The 21218-nt window shown below is 45.1% G+C and overlaps 2 protein-coding genes across 7 annotated transcripts in view; both read left to right on the top strand.

The window, feature by feature from the left end:
- The window catches only part of pacrg (PARK2 co-regulated), a 139741-nt gene extending 131338 nt beyond the window's left edge, over positions 1 to 8403 (top strand). The window contains exon 5 of the mRNA XM_044048262.1: positions 8122 to 8403. Coding sequence (XP_043904197.1) covers positions 8122 to 8282 — 161 coding nt within the window. The 3' untranslated portion in view covers positions 8283 to 8403. The remainder of the gene's footprint in view (positions 1 to 8121) is intronic.
- Positions 8404 to 18102: 9699 nt separating this feature from the next.
- qkia (QKI, KH domain containing, RNA binding a) overlaps positions 18103 to 21218 on the top strand; it is a 68152-nt gene continuing 65036 nt past the window's right edge. For all 6 annotated transcript variants that reach the window (XM_044047173.1, XM_044047170.1, XM_044047174.1 and 3 more), the window contains exon 1: positions 18103 to 18542. In XM_044047173.1, the coding sequence (XP_043903108.1) occupies positions 18398 to 18542 (145 nt within the window). In that variant the 5' untranslated portion in view covers positions 18103 to 18397. The remainder of the gene's footprint in view (positions 18543 to 21218) is intronic.

Below are 21218 nucleotides of genomic sequence, written 5' to 3'. Positions count from 1 at the left end.
ACAGTAGGGGGAGTATGCTAATTTGCATCCAATCAAGCACTATATGATTCTTTCAATGCCCCCGTCCCACCCCAGCTTGACACACCGTCCAGACGCATGGTCTCCACTGTGGGGAAGAGCCTGCGGTTTCTCTGCTCTCTCCCTCCTCGCTGCAGACCGACAGTGGGCGACGATAGTGGCGAGACGTCGTCCAATTAACATAACACTCTCTCGCGGCTCCTTTTCAACTGGAAATGCATCAACAGGTGGGATGCTACTATGGGTGCGCCAACGAGGAGCTATATGTGACATATGCAGCTGGAGTTTAAAACAGCCGCTGCAAATCCAAATGAAAAATACTGGAGATCAGTTTTGGACACGTTAACCATAGGTGTGAGAGTGATTGGTAGTTTGTCTCTATGTCCCTGCGATGGATCATTGTTCCATCACAATCCGTCCCAGAGACTCAAAGTTGCCAGGCAGTTTGAGGAGCCAATCCCGCACAAATAAAAAAAAAAAAAAAGAACTATGAGGAGCTACACATTTTACGCAACATAAAAACAGCATTAGCAGACTTGAACTTACATTTGAAAGGATATAGGATAAAGGATACTAGAATAGGGGTAGTATTTTTGTAAAATTGTGCTTCCCAACCTCAGTTTCCCCTGAGTTGAGAAATATTTTCATTTATTCTAGTATAGAATATTTTCCCTATTAGTAATACAAAGCTAAATGCAAATCGGTGAAGTATTCCTTTAAATTCTGAATAAAACTGGCTGCACCATTAAAGCCAATATTTCAATTTAATATGTTTCCTTAATCTCTGAGAGCGTATCACGGTCATGTTGCGTTAATACAATACATTTCTTACGCACAGCTCCTTTTAATTCTTTTATTATCTGTGGGAGATGCAGAGCATTTTGACTGCTGATGAGATAAGGAATGTTTGCTGAATTACTTTTGCAGATTCAAGGCAAGTGAAACGTATTCATGTTAATGTGCAGCCCTTTCACATGGCGTCAGACTCTGCACGGTGCCTCCAGAGCCGTGTGCGCACATACTACTGCAGCTCACACGTCCATGCCTGTATCATGGGGCTTTTGCATTTCAAAGTGCAGTGAGAGCTTGTTTGGCTTGTGGCCGGGGTGTGCGCGCCGCTCACCGTGGTGGCCTTTAACTCCTGTCCCCGGTGCAGATCGATTTTGTGCCTAGCCAGCAGCCCACAGCTAACCTTGAGGTAAGCTGGCGTAATGAGATCGCATCTGACGACATTGACTCACACCTGACAGCACTGACACGTTGCTCCCGGCCCGGGAGAGACACACAGGCACAGTGGTAAAGGCGAAGTCATCTGTGTTCGACTGCACTGCTGCAAGCTTTGATTCTTCATCTTTAATTCAGTGTAATATATGTTTCTTACTTCTTTCTTTTGAGCGACTACGTGAAAGGAACTTGCTCTTGTGAGATAGGACCTCTGGGAGTTTTTAGAGAACATCTGTGTTGTCCCTGCGGACGCCTCAGCATCATTGCAGCTCTCGAAAATGTTTGTTTTATGAAGCCAACCTGGAAGTAACAATATATTGAAAATACAAAAAGAACTGCATTGAATGGAATTCTATGGGAAAATGAGAGAACTTAAAGGAATATTTCACTGATTAGCATTTAGCTTTGTATTATTATTATGCTATAGCTTTGTATATTTTATATCATTTTTTATATAATTTTTTTATATTTGTTGGCCCAGATGAAAACCCTCGCCACAACAGGGCCTCAGGGATACTTTGCCACCACTAACGTACACATGCACATTTTTAAAATCCCTTAAACGTAGCTGTCCTCCTTAGCCGTCGGTGTGATGCACCTGTGAACATACCGTGAGATGTCTCTTTCCGCAGATTCACAGAGTCACAGATACATGTATCAAGCTGCAATTGGATGAGATGGGACTGGGATAACCATTATCGGAGTGGTGGTAATTGAAACAATAATGGACATGGTAACAGCTTGGAAAATAGCATTGATCCATCATCTCAGATGAGCCCTCTTTGTGCATTAAAACCATGACTAAATGGTGCAAACTGATATTGCTCTCAGTCATGGCTAGGTCTAGTTGGTTAATTGAAAAAGAAATGAGCAAGAAGAAGGTTTGTGGCGTGTGTGTGTGTGTGTGTGTGTCTTGCACCAGTTGAATCTCTCAGGCCATTCCTCAAGAAATATCAGCCAAAGACGCTGCACGGTTTTGGGCGGAAGTGTGAAATTGGAATTCAATTCTACACACAGATGTAGACTAGTAAGCCAGTGGGAGCCTGGTCGATTGGAATCCATCAGCCTCGTCTCTTGTGCGGCTCAGAAGCGTCCTCGGTGGGTTACGTCTTTGTCTCAACCATGTCGACGCTTTCCTCCGGTCTTACTTTCTGCGATGCAATCCGACCTTGACACGCTTCCCTTTACCTGGCAGCCGCCGTTGCCGATGTCCACCTTTCAGCGGGTTGAAATGGCACCGGGCTGCAGCAAGCGTATAGACTGAACACTGCCGGGCCTGGATGAACACATGGAAAATGAGATCAGTGACCTACAGCAAAGGTCAGACTTCAGTAAGCATGAGCAGTCAGATGATGCGTGTGTGTAGAGGTTCAGAGTTTAATAAACCACTGCCGGCCATAAGACTTTTGTTTTACTTCTCTGCTCGCGACCTCATGTGGATGTGTGTGCGTGAGAGAGAGAGAGAGAGAGATGTGATTGTGCTGGTCTTGCTCTGCTCGCTGTGTTGTGCTGAAATGCTTATTGATTACACACACAGAGCGTTAGTGTGTTTGTGTGTCGGCGTACATTGTGTATGTGAACCGCTGTTCCTCTGGCTCATGGGCTGTGGACCCGGTGCCAATTCATGCATCTGCATTGAGTCGGTGCCATAGATACGGCGCAGGTTTGGCGGGGTGTAATCTGTTACGTAATCTGATCTGCGTCTGCCCGGGGATTAACTATATACAGCATATATCGAGACGACACAGGCTGCAGTGGCTGTGATTGGTTTTCCCAGTAGCATGTGTCATCTATGTCAACGGTTGTGCGCGCTAACTCCTTTGTGTTCTGCTCTCTTTTCTACGCTACGATGTTATTATTATTTAATATTTATTAGCTCCAACTCCAACATGAGAGAAGTGTTTGGTGGCGTAATTGCAAAAGTGATGCATCCCCTTAACCATCACCACTAAGTGCCTAATTTTAACCCTTAACCCTTACCCTAGCCTAAACCCAATAGTAACCCTAACCCTGAAACCAGGTCTTAACCCTGAAAAGCCCTTTAAAGTTGTGGGGACCTGACAAAATGTCCCCACAGAGACAGATTTATATGTTTGTTTGTTTTTGGCTCTGGCTCTGAGTCGATCCTACACATAAGAATAAAGCAGTCATTAGTAACTTCTTTATGAAATGCAATTTGCTAAATCTGTTTTGTCTTTTACTTTTTATGGGAAACATACAGCCTGGTAAACTTGTAATGTGAAACCCTCGCGAACATAACATGACGTTATATATATATATATAATTAAAAACAGGCACGATTGTTATGTATGAGTTCATTTTGATGTTAACTCTTTCAACTCTTTTGTTTTTTACCTCATTCAAACACCAATATACCTTTTCCACCTCTCCTAACCCTTATATGCTCTCCTTGTCACATGCATTTACTGGATGTGTGTGTGTGTGTGTCTCAGGCCACCACATATAGCCAGTCGTGGATTTCTGGCACAATCCTTACTACTTTCCGAGAAGGACACGGGTCAGTTCTGCCACGCGACTGAGCTTTCGGACAGTGCTTTGTGGAGAAGCAGTTTAAGAGGAACACTTTTCTTCATACTTCCTCTACTTCCCGCTCGTCTTCACAACCCAGAAACATGACGCGACCACTGATAATGTCAAGGAAGAACCAACTATTTTTGAACCAGTTCTTTTTTCAGTTTGAACGACTGCTGCAAAATGATATTTGGGCTCTCGTGCCAGTGTGAAAGGGCTACAGGGAACAATCACTAATGTGTTTATTCAAGTTCTCCTCCCCCTTATTTTACGATTCAGTTTCACTGTTAAACACTTGTGTTCTTCTGTCTGAAATCGCTGAGGACAGGAAGTGTTCTACTGAATTCCAGTGTCTTTTCAAGCTGACTTTTTTCATTATTATTGACAGTAGTCACACAAGAGTATGATGACGACAACAAAGACAGAGGCGGGACTATGACATCTCCCAAAATGCCATTTCTGTGTGGACAAAAAAGACAACTATGTGTATTACTACATATACACAGTAGTTACCTCTGCACACACAGACAGACAGACAGACACGTAGCTGAGATGCTGTCTTTCACTGGCCTCTCTTCACAAAGACCTGCGGTTTAGGTGTGTGCGCTCACGCAGAAACACACACTCACACCTGTTCTCTCCCCTGTGCGAGAGTGTGAGTCTCTTTATGAGACTGCCTGCACCCAACTGTGAGGCCCTTTTAATTAGAGCCCTGCTGTTAAGCACAGGCCTCCCCCAGAGGTGAGCGCCCCTCTCTTCTCTTCCCCTCCACCTCCTCACACTTCCCACCACGCTCTGTCTCAGACGCACACACACACACACACACACACACCACATGGCTCACGCGTAATATACACGTCGTATTTAGTGTGGATCAAATTGCAGTCTCTACCACACGACCAGGATCCATGTCAAGAATCAGATCCTAATCACGATTTTTTTTCTCCCTGCACATCTTGACTTATCGCTCAGTAACAGGACACAGTGACAGCACACGCTCTCGATAAAACACCCTCGGTTATGCAGTCAACAGCAGCTCCAAGTATTCCTGGAACTGGAGCTGTTCCGTGGCACTCATAATCTGCATTCCTCCATTTCCCCTTTTGAGAAAGACCAAAACCCCCATAAAAAGAAAAACAGGTCTCTCATTCACAGATTCTCTTCTTAATGTCGCCGTTAGATCCTCTCTTTTTCTCTCTTGCTGTCTAAGCTGCTTTCATAAGGAACTTCCTCACTCAGGCATAAGTTGATTAGAAACAATAGGTGAGTTGATATTGTGTTATAGCAGCTCTGGAATTTTCCAGAAACTAAACTTCCTTAAGCTGTTGCAGTGTGTGTGTGTGTGTGTGTGTGTGTGTGTGTGTGTGTGTGTGTGTGTGTGTGTGACACCCTGTTCCTGGTAGGAGAAGAGATTAACACCATGCAACGTACACATGATGAATTCTAACCTTGGTCACAAGTCTTAATATGGGGCAAGAGTACAGCACTGTTACAGTTAGAGAAAGAGAGAGGGGGGAGAAAAACGAAACACGGGAGGGAAATATGATAATCATCTGACCCAGTTTGGCAACAGTGAATAAACTCCTAAAATATAGCGTCTGTATGTATACGTGAAGTTAGTGCGGAGGAAGCGCCGCGCCTGCCTGCATCTGTGACTGCTCGTCTTGAGCTTGATGTGGGAAGACAGGTTGTTTAGGACCGTGGGGAATGAGGGATGGAGAAAGAACAGGAACAGGGTGGAGGAGGGAGGCTACAGCTGTTGTGTTGGTCTGGTGTGGTTTGCCAGAAATCAGGGGGCTGCGCGGTCCGAGAGAAGCACAGACAGACAGACAGGCAGGCGGGCAGACAGATCTATCTCCCTCATCGTTAATTCCTTTTTCTTCTTGTCTCTTTGCTGAAGGCCCCCTCCAATCCCTGGGATTTAGCTTGAAAGGTGGAAACAAAGCACCTTCTCTGTGCCACCTTTCCTTTCCTTCCTCCACCCTCCGTGTAGTAAATGTCGCCGTGCGTCGGATCCTCCGCTGTCTGCAGCCGTATCGACCCTTCCCCTTCCTCAGAGGAGCGCACGCTGCCAACTCCTCCCGCTAAGGCCCTTTTCCTTCTGTTCACAGGGCGGGAGTTTTTATTATGATTGTTTTTAAAGATTTTTCTTTCCTCCTTCTCCATCTCTCTCTCTCTCTCTCTCTCTCTCTCTCTCTCTCTGCCCAGGGTTTCAGTTATTGCTGCTGAAAGCAGAGGGAGGAAAAAAAAAGCAAGGATACAGTATAGGAGACGAGTGATTTTGCTGAAGGACATTTGCAGAGACAGCTTTTAACACCTCCCTCCTCGTTCTCTCTCTCTCTCTCTCTCTCTCTCCTCTCCCCTCCACCCCTCCTCAAACACACTTTTCCCGTTCTTGCTTCTTTACCCCTCCTCAAACACACTTTTCCCGTTCTTGCTTCTTTAAATATCGAGAATCAATGTGAAGTCTTCTGGCCTCTTCCTTTTGATGCTGCTGTCTTCGCAAACAGATCACCATCACGGATATGCACTTGGAGACGACTCTGTGAAGCAACAGCAACAATTCCCACTGTACACGACCTCCTTGCCCCCACTCCAGGCCCCAGTCAGCGGGTCTCTGACTTCTGTCACTTCCCCGAGCTGCACCTCTTCCTCAGCTCCCTGCGTTCTCTATGTGAAGGCCAAGCTCTCCCTCTGGGCCTGTTTGGCTGCTCATTTTCGGGGGGGTGGCTCTCTGTGGACTTGGCTTTTTAACCTCCACAGACAAACATGCACGCAGTCACAGAGTTGTAAGAGTGGCCCAAATGTCTCCTGTCCACCACTCTCATTCCTCTCTGATTGCGTCGCCTCTTTGTTTCCTCTCAGTGCACAGATGGATGCGTTTTAGATGCTATTTAAGATTTCGCTCACTACGATGCAGGGCCCTGTGTTGTGGGGAGCTGCAAAAAATAAAACGCCGAGTTTGGAAATGAGCAAAGAGCTGCATTCCTTTGTGTATACAGTTATTGCAGTTGTTTCTCCGAGAGGAGAAACGGCGAACGCTGCAGCCGCTGTAAGCAAAGCGCCGCATTCAGGCAAACCGGCGGTCAAAGCGCGGCTGGAGGAATCCCCCGTCGCTTTCATGTAAAACAGGAGAGTGAATCCTGAGGAGAGAGCAAGTGCGGCAGATTGAGATCATAGATGTGCTACTGCTTAACAGCCCACTTTATGGGACTGGCTGTCTTTGTGTTTTAATGAGGAGGCAACTGTGGGAGAGCAGGGGTGGCGGGGCGGGGTGTCGGGGAAAATGAAGGATAAGAATAGACTGAAACAGGGATAGAATGTTAGGAATGAAGGAAAGAGGGGTTTAATGTCCTTCTCTCTTTTTATATCAAAGAGTGAGAGATGGGTTTTCTCTTCCTCAAGGATATTTTTGTTCAACAGGGCAGTTGTCACAAAACATGTTGTGTGTGTGTGCGCACACACCCTATCCCTCCCTATAGTTACCTCCCTCTGAAAAGTGTTTTGAGCCCACAGTGCAGTGGCATGAAATTGGCAGTTTGCTGTGTGCTGATTAAGTCACAATCTGTGTGTGTGTGTGTGTGTGCGTGCATGTCTGTGTGTTTGTGTGTTTGTGTTTAAGAGTGCCTGCAGGTGAACTGGAGGAAGAACATTGGAGTGAAGGCTGCACACCTCAGTTTTTCTTGGCCAATAAGTTCCCCCAGCACGCCAGAGCTCTGATGCACCATTTTGTATGTTTTATTTCACACTCTGTGTGTGTGTGTGTGTGTGTGTGGTTGTGTGTGTGTGTCCAGGAAGAGATTGTGCAGCGTTGTTGTCATATACAGTATTTGCCACATTTACAGTATGTGAATGCAAAAACATACTCTCTGAAGTGACGGTATGTGATTTCAAATTCACACATTTAGACACACGCATGTTTGCACACGCACACACTTACCTGTGGAGCGCGACTCCAGGTCACTGCTCAGGCTCTGTGTGCACCCGTGCAGAGCTGTGCAGCAGAGGAGCTGTCACTAACTCGTCCGTCCTTTACACCGCTCTCCTCTCTGCAGGCTGCCTCATTAAACTTTGAGCTGAACAGTTTAAAAACTCCTCCGCTGTTCAGTCCCCACTGGCCGCGGCACAAGAGGAGTAAATTAAATTAAATCTGTCCATTGGGTTTGAAGTCAGATGGAAGTTTGGCATTTGCCAACCCCGGTCTGCGGCAGAGCAATGCGGCGCGGCCACAGGTGGCGCTTTGTGAGCCCCGTCGTCATCCACCTCCCAGACTGTGATGTCCCCATGTGTGATTTTTTTGTCTCATTCTATCTGTCTCTGTCTCTCTGTGTGTGTCTCTGTCCCCAGTCAACTCAGGAGACGGCATTGTCTACAGCCAGCAGAAGAGAGAAAACGTTGGTGACCTGATCCAGGAGACTCTGGAGATGTTTGAGCGCTATGGAGGGGAGGATGCCTTCATATACATCAAATACATGGTGCCCACCTACGAATCCTGCATGATCACATGAAGGCGGGGTTTAAGCCCCAAACACCTCTGTTTTGCTCCACCCCCCCACAGCTTATACCTACACTTATACCCCCACACCACCTTTGTACAATAACTCCATTAATAAATTGTTAACCGCAGGACATGAGGTGTTTTCTCTCTGTTTGTATTCATAACTAACACGTTTTGATTGCTAATGCAGAATCCATGACGCGCACCGCCCTCTATTCCAAATATGTATTACTCATTCTTTCAAAATGTGGAAAAGATAGCGATCTGAAAGTAAAACATAACCCAGAGTTTACCTTTTGACAAACTCTCCTGCGGTTGTTTGACTGTTTGCTATTTTCCTCCTTTGCAGACAATAGCATTTGTGGCCAGCTTAAATTTATGTCAGCTACAGTAGATTCCTCGGCACAGTGACAACGTCTCAAGGCAGCGGAATTGTCGACGGGTCCACCGAAACTTCTCAAACCCCTCCAGTAGCAATTTTTTTTTTCTTTATTTACAGCCACCGTTCAAGTCTGCCGGGTGAGATACCCCTTCAGCGTATAGATCTGCTTGGATCATGTATGTATTTAGTCACACGAATGACATTGTCTCCACAATACGACACTTTTAATTGACGCTCGTGCAGTTTTGAGAGCTAGTGAGAGAGAGAAAAAAGGGTGATCTAAGTGATAAATGTCTAACCTGCCTCGTTGAACATCTGCAGTGCATTTTGTCCTTCCCCTACGACTGCTTTCTTTTCCACAACTGGAACACGTTTTGTGCTGCATTGTACCACTGTACCCATTCTGTCACTGACGCAGCTGGAGACAGAGCTTGTCTAAACACGCTGTGAGAGACGCGCAGGAATGACGAATGACAGCATTCCTCTAGACAAACACGCTCGTATGCACACATGTTTGGTAACAGTCCTTTGAACTCAAACGCCCTACGGTGAACAAACACTCACTGTGTGTGTGTGTGCGCGTGTGTCCATACCACTGCATTTGAAAAACACAGTTTTCAGATAAACACCGTCTGTGTCCAGCCCAATTTGAACCTCTGATTTGAGGCGGGGGCCTTGTTGACATTTTGAGACTGGGAGTTTACAGGCCTTACGTAATGGATGGTACCAGCTGTCAATCACTCTGGTGTCCCCTCATATGTGCTTCATTGTCTATTTCTTTCCATGTTGACATCATGCTCTATTGAAGAAGATCCTAGTGAGCATTTTCCCATAGACTTCTATTCAAATTGACTTATTTTTGTAACCGACAGTTTGCCCCTAGTGGCTTTTTCATGTTTTTATCAGTCAAGTAATTCTCTCCTTTTGTGGTTGTTTGCTTGGTTAGGTTGTGCTGAGAGAGAGCAGTAACAAGAAGCAACAAAGGTGAACATCAAGCACAGGTATTCTCATTTATTTTGACCAACGACAAGGTGAACATGAATCTGTAAGTAAGAGTTAACGTGGTAAGAAATTGTCCGGACGTGAACGTGGGAACAGGCGTTTCCAAAGGTCCATCCAAAGTGAAACACAGCCCCAACGTGGAATTTTCAAACAGAAACAGGGCCAACAACATTGTTCAGCTTCTCAATGTTTGGGCCTCCTCCCACACACACACACACACATGCACGCACATATACATACAATCCTGCAACCCACAAGGGAAAGACAACATAATTGATTCCTGACACTCACAAGGACACCAGCGGCGTCGCTTATTGTAAGTCATGTCTGCCCGCAAAGGCGACTTTACCGACCTGCGGAGGAATCTGTTCTTCACCAGGAGACAGGTTCATAACGCTCATATTTCAACCTCAGCACATCTTGAAAAGAATGCCACTGAATAGGTGTTCCACGCTGCTGATCCCTGCCGAGCTGCTCTCTCCGCCTGCTGCTTCGTGTGTGCAGTGAAAGACCAAAAAGGAGTGCAAAGCAGAGTATAGCTACAGCTGCACAACTAAACAAATACAGCCTCAACTTCACCTCTGTTCTGGAACTGGATCGAACTCTGAATAGCCTGCGGTTTTGTCCGACTGTATCAGTGACGCCGCGCTCTCCCGCGTCACCTGTCCAATTTCACTGAGCCACAGGCTAGGAGCCAGCAAACGGATGCAGAGTTTAGAGATGGAGAGGACAACTGGGAAAACCGGGATGCCGTTCAAACGCGGCGCTTTTAAGCTTTTTATTCATCGGCTGACTCGTCAGAAATGTGACTTCTATCTGAGCCTTCTGTGACAGTGTCATGCTGCAGTTACTGCGCAGCCTGCACTTTCACACTTACAGGGCCAAGCAGTCTGATTGCTTTGGCTCAATTAGGACACGTCACAGGAGCTAATGACCATTAAATGTTAAATGGCATCCGCGTTCGACTTCTTCAGCAACCCGCAGACGCTCATTAAGAGAGGTGACAGTGTGAGAAGTAGCATGGGCTTGTATGGTCTCAAATCGAGGGCTGCAGGCGCACAAGCTCATACACAAACACAGAAATCCACAAACTGCACAGGACAACATCACCGAGCTGTAATTGCTCATGCGAGTAATGGAGTGAACGGTGAAATGAACAGGAATGAGTGCAGCCAATGAGGTTATTTGGCCTATCAAAGGCGCCTACGCATGACTGGTCCGGCCCTACAGGCCCCGTAAGAACCACGCACGGCATCATCTGAATTTCTCCTGTACATCGCTCCTGTTCTCAGACACGAGGAAACCCTCAGAAATGAATTTAGCAGAGAGCAGAAATGGTCCTGATCATCCTGTTGTGACCCCCTTTTCCTTTAGTCATAATGAGCAATTGATCATTCCGTGACTGCGGGTGCCCCAACGTACACGAAGAAATAAATTGCTTCCTGTTCACTGTGTTTCTTCCAGTTATAGAACACAGGTCATAGCATCCTGCTCTACTTCCCTACAGCAGATGCAATCTGTTGCAGATTAGACCACATTATTATTTACATTTCTTTGTTTGAGTTTTTCTTCTGCCTGAAGCCATGCAGAGTGGGGCTATCGATCTAGAGCTAGTTAGTCAGCCATTTTGTAATATCTATGTTTTCCCAACAGCAGAACTTGGTAATCCAGTTTGTTTTGTTTTACTGCGCCTGTATACATTTAAATGTGTTTGTCGTGTAACAGGATTCGGTGAATAAGCTCATTTTAAATGACATGGCCAATATTCCAAAAGGTTTTAAAGTGATAGCGACACTGCCCCCAAACTGCCCCCCCTCTGACTGTGTAACACTCCCGCACACACCAGTCCCCGTCCGTACGGAGGTGAAATGACGTTCTCTAATCCGCAGCTTGGCCTAAACCTCGCTCTTCAGTGCAACTGGACTCCGAGGGTCAGCGCTAGGCGATGTGCGGCCCGTGGGCACTCGCTCAGCTCCGGGGGTTATTATTAGCCTGGCTAGCTGAAATCCTCACAACAGCTGCCACTGCCCTGCAGCCAGCAATAACTCCCACTGACGAACACATGCAAGCCCGGGTTTTACTGCTGGAAATGTAACTGCACTGCAGCGACACTGGACTCTTTATAGAGAAACTCATACACCCATAAAAGATCAGTGCCGTCGGCCCGCGCAGAAGCGGCACGTTCACACGTGTGTCTGGCTCGATCCCCAGCGGTTACTCCAGCCTTCAGGTTGAGCCGTTATCGCAGAATGAGCCGTGGCTTTCCCTAAGCCGGATCCACAGAGCTCGAGTTTGTCCTGGTGCGTCTCCGTCTCACCACATCAAAATGATGGCAGGCCCACAAAGGCTTTTGTGTCGCAACAAAAGCTACACCATCACACCGATTGTGTTGACGGAGGGGAAAAAAGAGATTGAGGAAAAGTGGAGAAATGGCTGAGACGTTTAAAAAAAAACAAAAAAAAAAAACAATTATGTGAGAGGAAAGGCAGCTTGGAAATGCTTATGTGTTTGAGGGAGACAGAGAACATGCTGAATAAAGAGGGGGAAACAGGGAGATATGTTGTGCCCGAGCTCAGAGACAGAGCTGCAGGCCAAGATGAAATCAGCATGGAGAAAAATGAAGGGAAGGAGAGAATGTGTGGGCCACGTCGAGATGGATGGAGGGGAGGGAAGTGGGATGTTGTGTCACCTGGTAGAGAGAGCTGTCTAGCTCCAACCAGACCTGAGATTTAGGAGCAGTCAGCTGCAGAGACAGGAGGAGGAGGAGGTGGTGGAGGTGGTGGAGGGGTTATAGACTGCACCAGTTGTTTATCTGTTTTTCCCTCACAAGTGGAAAAAAAAAGAGAACAGAACTGAGGCAGCAACTGGCACTTAACGACATCACCGCGCTCCCTTATCTTAAGACCACGCGTCCATCTGGGTCACACTAGCGATTCAAAGTTTGGTTGTGGGCTTCATGTTGTACCATAACCTGGCGCACGGTGCAGACTTTGAGCATTCCGTCTTCATTATCCCGCTCCTGCTGCGCCGCGCCTCATATTTGAACGTTACAGTCTCATACGGTAGATTGTTAGGACCAGTGATGAAGGCAGACGAGTCATTCCCCCCCGGGAATGACTCGTCTGGTTCATGTCTGCATGGTGGACGTGCTGAGCCTGTGCCAGACAGGACGTTACAATGGAGATTTATCTGCGTACAGTACTGCTCCGCACTCCACTCTTAAAGACACCTACAATCTCAAACCCTGATTTGTTTGGGTTCATGTGTGTGTGCTTATCAGTGTGTTTTGATGCCGGGGTTGACCAGACCATCGCTTCCATTCATTCCCATGCAGATGTTAATCTGCCTCTGTCCGCCACTCTTGAAATCCCACTTCCCTCGTCTTCAGGTCTTATCACTCACAAACACTCGTTGCTTTTCCTGCTACAGGCCAACGGGAGGACAACAAACAGGCCAACGGCCAAGTAAATAATTACACTAGGAACAGGAATGGATCCGCGCACTGTTAACAATCGGAGGCGACAGATGTAGTATCAGCTCAGCGCGTTAAAGCCGTATTGATGCCGATGTCCTCAACGAGGGACTGAAGGGGGGAAAAAAGGAGGACTCAGTCAAACGTGTTTATCCCTTACTGTACAATTGTGGCGTGGGCTCTGGAGTGTCATCGCCTCCTGTTGATTGATGATCGGCAGGTGCGAGGTGGGAACTTGGAGGTGAGATTCTCCCAGCACCGCCTTCTGTCACAAGTGGCCCCAGCTGCCCCACCCCCCCTTCCCCTCTGGGTGACAACAGGGGCAGGCCAACAGGCATTTCCATCACGCGGTTGCCAAACCACTGGTGCATCTACACGACAACACAAGGTGACCTTTAACAAAATAGGGAATAGCCGTGGTAGTGACAGTTGAATGTGTTATTGGGTGAAATGCTGCAGTTTCAGCTTGAATTGTGATAGATTTGATTCCTTGTGCCACTGTAACACTCCACTAGCTTACACTTCTTCCTCATATATAAATATATATATATATATATATATATATATATATATATTCTTTTAAGGACTCTGCATTGGCTTCCATTCATTTATATATGGGGGCCATTGAGTAACTTAGTCTGGTCAAACTTTTTGGGGAGAAGCAGAAGCAGTGTGGTTTTGCAGGATTTCAAAATAAAAGTGTCCGTGTTGATATGGACTGATATATAGTTCACAATAAATACCTTTTGCGTGATTGAAAAATGAATATATTACTAAAATAAACATAGAAGAGTGGTGGCCCGCTTAAAATTGATTGGAGGGCCGCATATGGCTCTGGAGCCTCAGGTTTGAGACCTCTGATTTAGACAGTCTAAACAAAGTGTTATCCTAACTTAAACCATGACCAGTTAAGGCAGTTGAACATGCCATGAGGTAATGGTGGTTATGAATTGGGGCTCTACAAATAAATACACTGAGTTGAAATCATAGCCTGTTCTCATTAGGACCAGGTTTTGGTCTCTCGTGTTTATGCCAGAATTTTTCCGAAAGAGGTAATAAATACAAGTACACACGCCCTCATTATTAATGTGTAAGGGAGCCTGGGGCAACAGGGATGTTTTTCGTCCTGGTGAACCAGTAAAACTTAAAGTTATAGAGAACATTTTTGTGTTTTTTTTTGTTTTTTTTTTACTATAAAAACACTAAAACATTCATGAACCTAAATAAACATGAAACTGTGATGTGATCTCGACTCATGACTCTCCTTATCCACATGAGCTTCTCCCTGCACTGCTGCACTAGTGAGCTGATATATACGTAATTGTGAGGTCACCTGACAAAGAAATGTTTTAACAGAATCCATTCCATGGCGTTATGGTTAAATGTCAATCTATAGCTGCTGTACGGCTACTGACATTTAAGTTGGACATTAGAGGGCTGCAAATTTGCCGATTTTTAACGATTTGATCCGCCGCGCTGCTAAGTAAAGTAAAAACTAAGGGAATCGTCCCTCACTGTCCTGCCATCAATTCCACTTACACGTCGCGATTGTTTACAGTTCTTATTTCAGGGCGAGTTTAAGACAAAATAAATAAAGCTCACAGAGTAACAATAACAAATACACACACACTATATATTCTATATAACCACACACCAGCAAAAATGTGTGCAGCGGTGTATGAACATGTCGACACAGGCACCAGTATGGGGGTATTTGTCATGTCGCGCTCGTGATATGAGTTCAAATGAATAATGGGTACATGTGTATATGTGCTCCTCGGTATATACTCTACTGTTCTCACCTTCCTCAAAATGTAAATGACCCAGATTCTGCCAAGATTTTCCCCACAGTCAAAAGTAAGTAAGTCAAAAGAAAAGAGGAGCGATGTTGTTCTTGTTTGTATGTGTGTTATCTGAGCCCTTGGGTCTCTTGTTTGCCTCCTTCAGAGCCTCAGCCTTTATCGCAGAAAGCCCTGCTTTGACAGAGCCACCACATCCCACTCGCTTTCCCTGCAGCCGCGGCCCCCGAGACAGCCTTCAAACAGCTACTGGGCCCCCACCGAGGTCTCCATTGTCTCCGTCAGTGTATTTTCACTCGTAAACCTAGGGCGCTCTCAAAGCTGACTGAGAGTGAGCTAACAGCCTCTCTTCAAACGGGGCTAAACACATGTTCATTAATTATCTGGATCCTTGTTAATTGGATTAATTGTTGAATGGAAACCGTGTTATTAAAAATGACGAAAACACAAGGGCAGGGGAAGTAAAATGGGGGGATTAATATCCTCTCTGTTTACTCTCGGGCTGTCGGTAGACACAAGCATGCACGTACACACACACACACACACACGACTCGGTTTGCCTTGTGTGTCTATTGCTCGGTCTGTGTTGCTATTTCACACGCTGGAGCCGTATGTGACCCAACTCAGAAAATTGAGCACCAGAAAAGGTGCAAATTACCATCACCACTGTTAGAGATAAAAACTAAATCCATTTTCAAAGCTCAGAAGAAATGCCAGATTCTTTTTGATGGGACAAGACTGTGACTTTTCCCCGTCCCTTATATTCAAAGAATACGGAGGTAAAAGGGAGGCGAGAACCATAAAGTCAATGCTGTGGACAATTTAGCAATCTGAAGTCACATGAAAAATCATCGCCATTCTCTCTGCCTATCACACACTATCCACAGAAAGAAAGAAAAAACACTTATCAGTGACTTTAATGGATGTTTTTATGAGCCTGGCTTTGAGATCATGCTGATACTGCATCCGTGTGGATGGCAGGACTAATGTTACATGCCCTGTGTGACCAACTGTGGGGGCAAATGACATGTCATTATGCAAAAACCTACTTATCTGTGCACTCCTGTGATCGCCAATTAAAATGATGACAAGGCAAAGGTCACACCAGATACACGGAGGACAACTTATATTAGTTGTATATTAGGCCGGAGCATCGAGACGAACGTTCTCATTTTGGGAAATAATAACTTCTGTTGGATTACTGAATGATCCCTTTTTAAATATTTGGAAGTCATCACCTGCATATTTGCTTCAGTACAGTTGTTCCTGCAGAAGCAGACGTAAATGACTTTTTTTTTGGTCTGGGATGCAATTGCAGCTTTACAAAAGCATGTAGTGGTCGTATGGTGTAGCTAAATGTAGATGTTGGCTGAAGGGCAGGGAGCAGGATCCAGTAAATGTGTTGCATCGGTTGTTAAGGCAACTGTATCTGTCTTCCTGCTTTGATGTGGAGGCCACTGTCGCCTGCAGCACTCCCAAATGCTATTATCTCAGGCTGGAGGACTCATTGCACACGTTTTAGTGGAGACACACATTTTCCTCTATTCTTTTGCGTACGAGCAGCTTTAGAGTTTTTTGCTGTATTGTCTGTAAGTGCGCGGCACGTTGATAAATCTTTGAGTGAAACGACACCGCGCCACTATTTCAGCCAAACTAAACCTGTCCAAAGTCATCACTTAATCTAGATGAACAATCAATAAAGTGGGCATGTTGCACTAATTTTATGAGCTTGGACTTCATTTTCCTCCACACCAACACAGTGGTGACAAACTAAAGCCAGAGGGTCATAGTGCAGCTGTTTGAGTATTCATGCACCTGACGAGGGGACCGCTTTTACAAAGACATGAGTGGGTGAGCAGTAAGCACACAAACTGATTGAGGGCCAAGGTCAGGACGCAGATTTAGCAAGGCCCCTCGCAGCCAACAGCTGTTAAAATCAAAATGGATCAGTTGTGGTTTATTTTCACACTAAGCAAGAAACTGGAGGAAGCTGGTTTGTGTGTGTTCCATTGATCAGGGATGTTAATCTTCTGAGGATATGTAGAGAGGTCCTCCCAAGGACAGGACAATAAAAAGGCTCTATTGATTACTGGAGCGTTGATCAATCGGTCCCCAGACAGATAACAAGCTGTACAAGTCTTGAGTAACAATAGGCTTTTTGAATGATATGGACTGCACATGTTGATCATTTATTCTATTTTAACACCTTTAAGCGAAGCCTCCACATGAAATCTTGGCTCGGTCTGATTCGTAGGCTGGTCTCGGCAGGTGTCCTCAACCCACGTATGATTATTCAAACCAGATTCCCAGACCCACAGAGAATTACGCCAGACCTTGTAAAATCAAAGTGACAAATGGAGCCGCTGAGCTAGTCACTGTTATAGTCTCAAGGAGTCTCATCTGTTAATGCAGTCTTAAGAGTCAACTTCATGGCTAAAACGACTCCATTTGTAATTTTTTCAAATATAAAAGCAAGTACATAGGATACATGATTTTCTCTATAAATATATACATTTTTGTATATAATTAGCATTAAACAGCCTGTGGGTATTGCCCAATAATCAAAAGTAGAGTGCCATTACACTCCCCAACTGTTAACTGAATTTTGGAGGGTCATAAGGGTTGTTTACCTTTTGAGTTACGCTGCTTAGAGGCAAACACAGCTAAAAAACACAGCCTTTTTTTTGGCATTTATAAAAATAAAATCCACATTAAGTTTAAACTAATAAAAAATAAAAAAAAAGTTTCTTCTGATTAACTGTTTTATTTTTTATTTTTTTTATCTTTTGAATACAAGTTAAACCAGAACTACAACGCAGTTTCAGGGTGGACCCACAGACAAACAGTTTAAGTGATGAAGCAACGACAGAACCATGCTCTCGTGGAACAAATACAATGTTTGTGTCTGAATTTCACAACTGACAAGATGTTGAGAGGAAAAAGTAAACGTGTGTTGTTCACTGTGGACAACACTTCTTGGGCATTTTGTGCATTCCTGCGCACTGTGCGCCATTGGCTCGGTTTTCTGTCAATCTTTCCACCAAGCGCCCTGGCCCGCCCCCATTTCTGCATATCTGAGCGCTAATTGGTCATACCATTAGTCCCCGAAAGCCCCACTGGCCAATGGGAATTGAGGTTGACGTACCCTTTCCGGTGGAGCAGTGTCTCGCGCCTACAGTGGTGGAATCGAACGTCCCCGAGCGCACACAGCGTAGAGGAGAGTACGGCGCACGAGTCTTCGGAAGGGAGATAACGGTTTGTGTTTTTAACCCCCTCTCCACTCAAACAACAAGAACAAACCAAACCTGAAAATTTAGGGGGGTTTACAGAGTCTTCTGTTCAAAAGGAGGAGGGAAGCGAGGGATTGGAGACGCAGTTTTTTTTTTCTTTTTCTTTTTCTCCCTTTCCTTTAAAGAGGATTTTGTGTGTGTTTTTTTGCGGTGGTTTGTTCTTCGCTTCTCGCCGCAAAGATGATGGTCGGAGAGGTCGAAGTGAAGGAGCGACCGAGGCCGAGTCCCGACTATTTGATGCAGTTATTAAACGAGAAGAAGCTCATGACCAGTTTGCCAAATCTCTGCGGCATATTCACACACCTGGAGAGGCTTCTCGATGAAGGTAAGCGGGACTAGACTGGAGTAACATGGGGATAGACGCTGGGGAAGAGGGGGAAGAAACGCGTGACCACGGCGCAGTCCGGTTTCGGTGGGCGTCCCTGCTGCATTATGTTAGCGAAACCCAGCAGCACATTATTACAACGGGGCACCCCGATACTGTTGACCGTGTCAGGCACCGATAATAACGATTCTAACTTCTTCAAAACAGGGTCTCCTGTGTGAGTTTGTTTTACACCACAGCACAGCGGGGTGTAGTTTTCAGTGCTTCTGCTAACGTTGGGCTTCCCCCAGAGTTTGTTCGTGCACTCTTGACTTGATGCTACAGGACGAAAACTTTCTACCACTCACTTTGACCATATAAAACAACAATATACCAACCTCTGTCAACGTATCACACGACAATATGCTCACATGTTAGTTCTGAAACAAGCACACGTGTTGTTTTTGTCGCTCTCGTTTTGTTCAAAACGCGGATTCCACATGGTTTTAAGCACAGTTAGCTTTGAGGTTAGCCTCGTTTTCAGCTAGCGAGGCTGGGTGCGTTCCGATGAACTCTTCAGGAACCCAAAAAAAGAGACGGCATTAACTTAGCTACGTGTTCATAAAAGGACACCATGAGTCACTGCACTGTATCAGACGTGTGTTTCAACAATTGCCCACTTCCCCTTTTTTCTTTTTTGCTTCGACGCTTGTGTGAGTTGTTGCCCAGCGGCCGAGCTTAAAGCACGGTGCTGGAATGTGTCTGCTTGTTGCCCAAACAATGGCCAGTGAGTTGCTGCTGCTGCAGGGAGGAGGGCGAGTGCGTGCGCTAAGATCGCACCAACCGTCCAACTTTTCCTTTATATCTCCTCCGTATGTTTGTCAACCGTCTCTTAGCTGTTATACTGTTTGTCTTCCGTCGATTGTATGTTTGTTCTCACTCTCGCCGCCTCAGCAGTCGTCGTGTATTTTTATTTTCCTTTTTTGTTTTTTAACCAGTCAAGCTTGCGCTACAACAACTGCGTCGGCTCTTGTCAGCGGCGCCGTCCCGACGGGGTTTGTCCGCCTACGTTTAATTTCTAGCGTTTGTCACTCGTTTAGACGCAACCATTGATATAATCATTAAAATAATGTGGTGTACGGAGGGAGGTTGGATCTATGGTTTATGTAAGTGATCTGGGGACACTAGAGAGCGCCACAGCCCCCTATCACACTGTCCCCACGTCGTGTGTAGGATCGGCTTGGTCACAATGACACTGATGGATAAGAATAATAGACACTCTGTCTCCCTCAGATCACAAGAGTGATTTATTCACAGATAGCAAAGGATGCTTATTACTTCACAGTTTCGGCTGCATGTCTGAGTTAGAAGGACTCTCAGAATGCAGTTGCTAAACCGGTCTGCAAAGATTTTTTTCCTTCCTTGATGGTTGACAAACAAGCCAGTTGATCCACTCAGTGGGTTCTGAACTATTCCTCCCTGCCATCTCAGGAAACTTTAAAAAAGAAATGTATCTGTATAAAGGGTTAAATACATGTGAAAGTTTCAGTCAGTAAGTTTCACAAACTTTTTAATGGAACATGTATTTTCAAGATGGTAAAAGCAACGTAACGTGTTGCAAGAGCAAATTACAGTGTGCACACACACACTGTAATTTGCTATTAATTATTGTTGCGTTAATTGTCATTTCCGTAACACCGAATGTGATTTGAATAGATGGAAACATCTCAGGACTTGTAACAATACTAGTCAGGTAAATAGCGTGACGCTTAAATAATTTAACATACGCACCAGTCATGTCACAGTGTTAGTATAAGTAAATAAATAAAAAGTCCGTCCTTATCAAGAGATTTATGTTTCATAAATTAACATTACTACATTAAGTGGAATGGTACCTTTGAGAGAGGCGTCTCTGTGGCATTCGTCTGACGTCGCAGCCATCAAGTTAAAATTACTTTGTACACCCACAATTGCCTCACTCGAGAGGCACATTTACAGTGTTTTTATTCTAGAAAAGCCTCTTTCTGTTTTTACTCAGTTGGGAATAATGGGTGTGTTATTTTCATTTGGGGAGAGTCGGGAAGCAGCCTTGTTTTCGTTTCCACCCCTGCTCCCTCTTGCCGTCCTCCAGCCCCAAGTGGTAGATCATGACAGTAATAGTTAAGACAGGGGACGTTGCGCACAGTCTGTTTGCCTATAGGTTACTTTAACAGTCCAGTCGCACTGCTGTTGGCAAATAGTATGAAGTGACCCACCTTATGCTTTTTTTTTTTTTAGATTTGGTGTGGTCAAATGTTATTTGCATTTCCTATTTAATTAGATGACATTAAAACTTCATATAATATTAATTTCTCAGTAAATTGGCTTTTATCAATTGTCACATTGCATTAACAAAAAAGCGGGCCCTAACTAGGGTCTAGTTGACCAAGTGCAGGTATTTTGCCCCTTGGTGGTAGTGGATGTTAATGCGCTTAAGTAAACTCAAAATATATGAAGCGCACACATCACTTTTTTTAAACTTTTGGAAACTGTCTTTAGATTTTGTAATTGACATTTCACATCTCCCTAAAAATGAAATGATGTCGTACAATTAAAACTACAATCATGTTTCAAAACAGAGAAATACTCTTCCAAGCTGCACTAAATATTTTTATGGCTTCAGGAAAACCAGGCAGGAAATGAGTGCTCTAATGCTAT

The sequence above is a fragment of the Solea senegalensis genome, linkage group LG16 (genome assembly GCF_019176455.1).
Source record: "Solea senegalensis isolate Sse05_10M linkage group LG16, IFAPA_SoseM_1, whole genome shotgun sequence".
NCBI lineage: Eukaryota > Metazoa > Chordata > Actinopteri > Pleuronectiformes > Soleidae > Solea > Solea senegalensis.
This window is presented reverse-complemented; position numbering and strand designations above follow the sequence as displayed.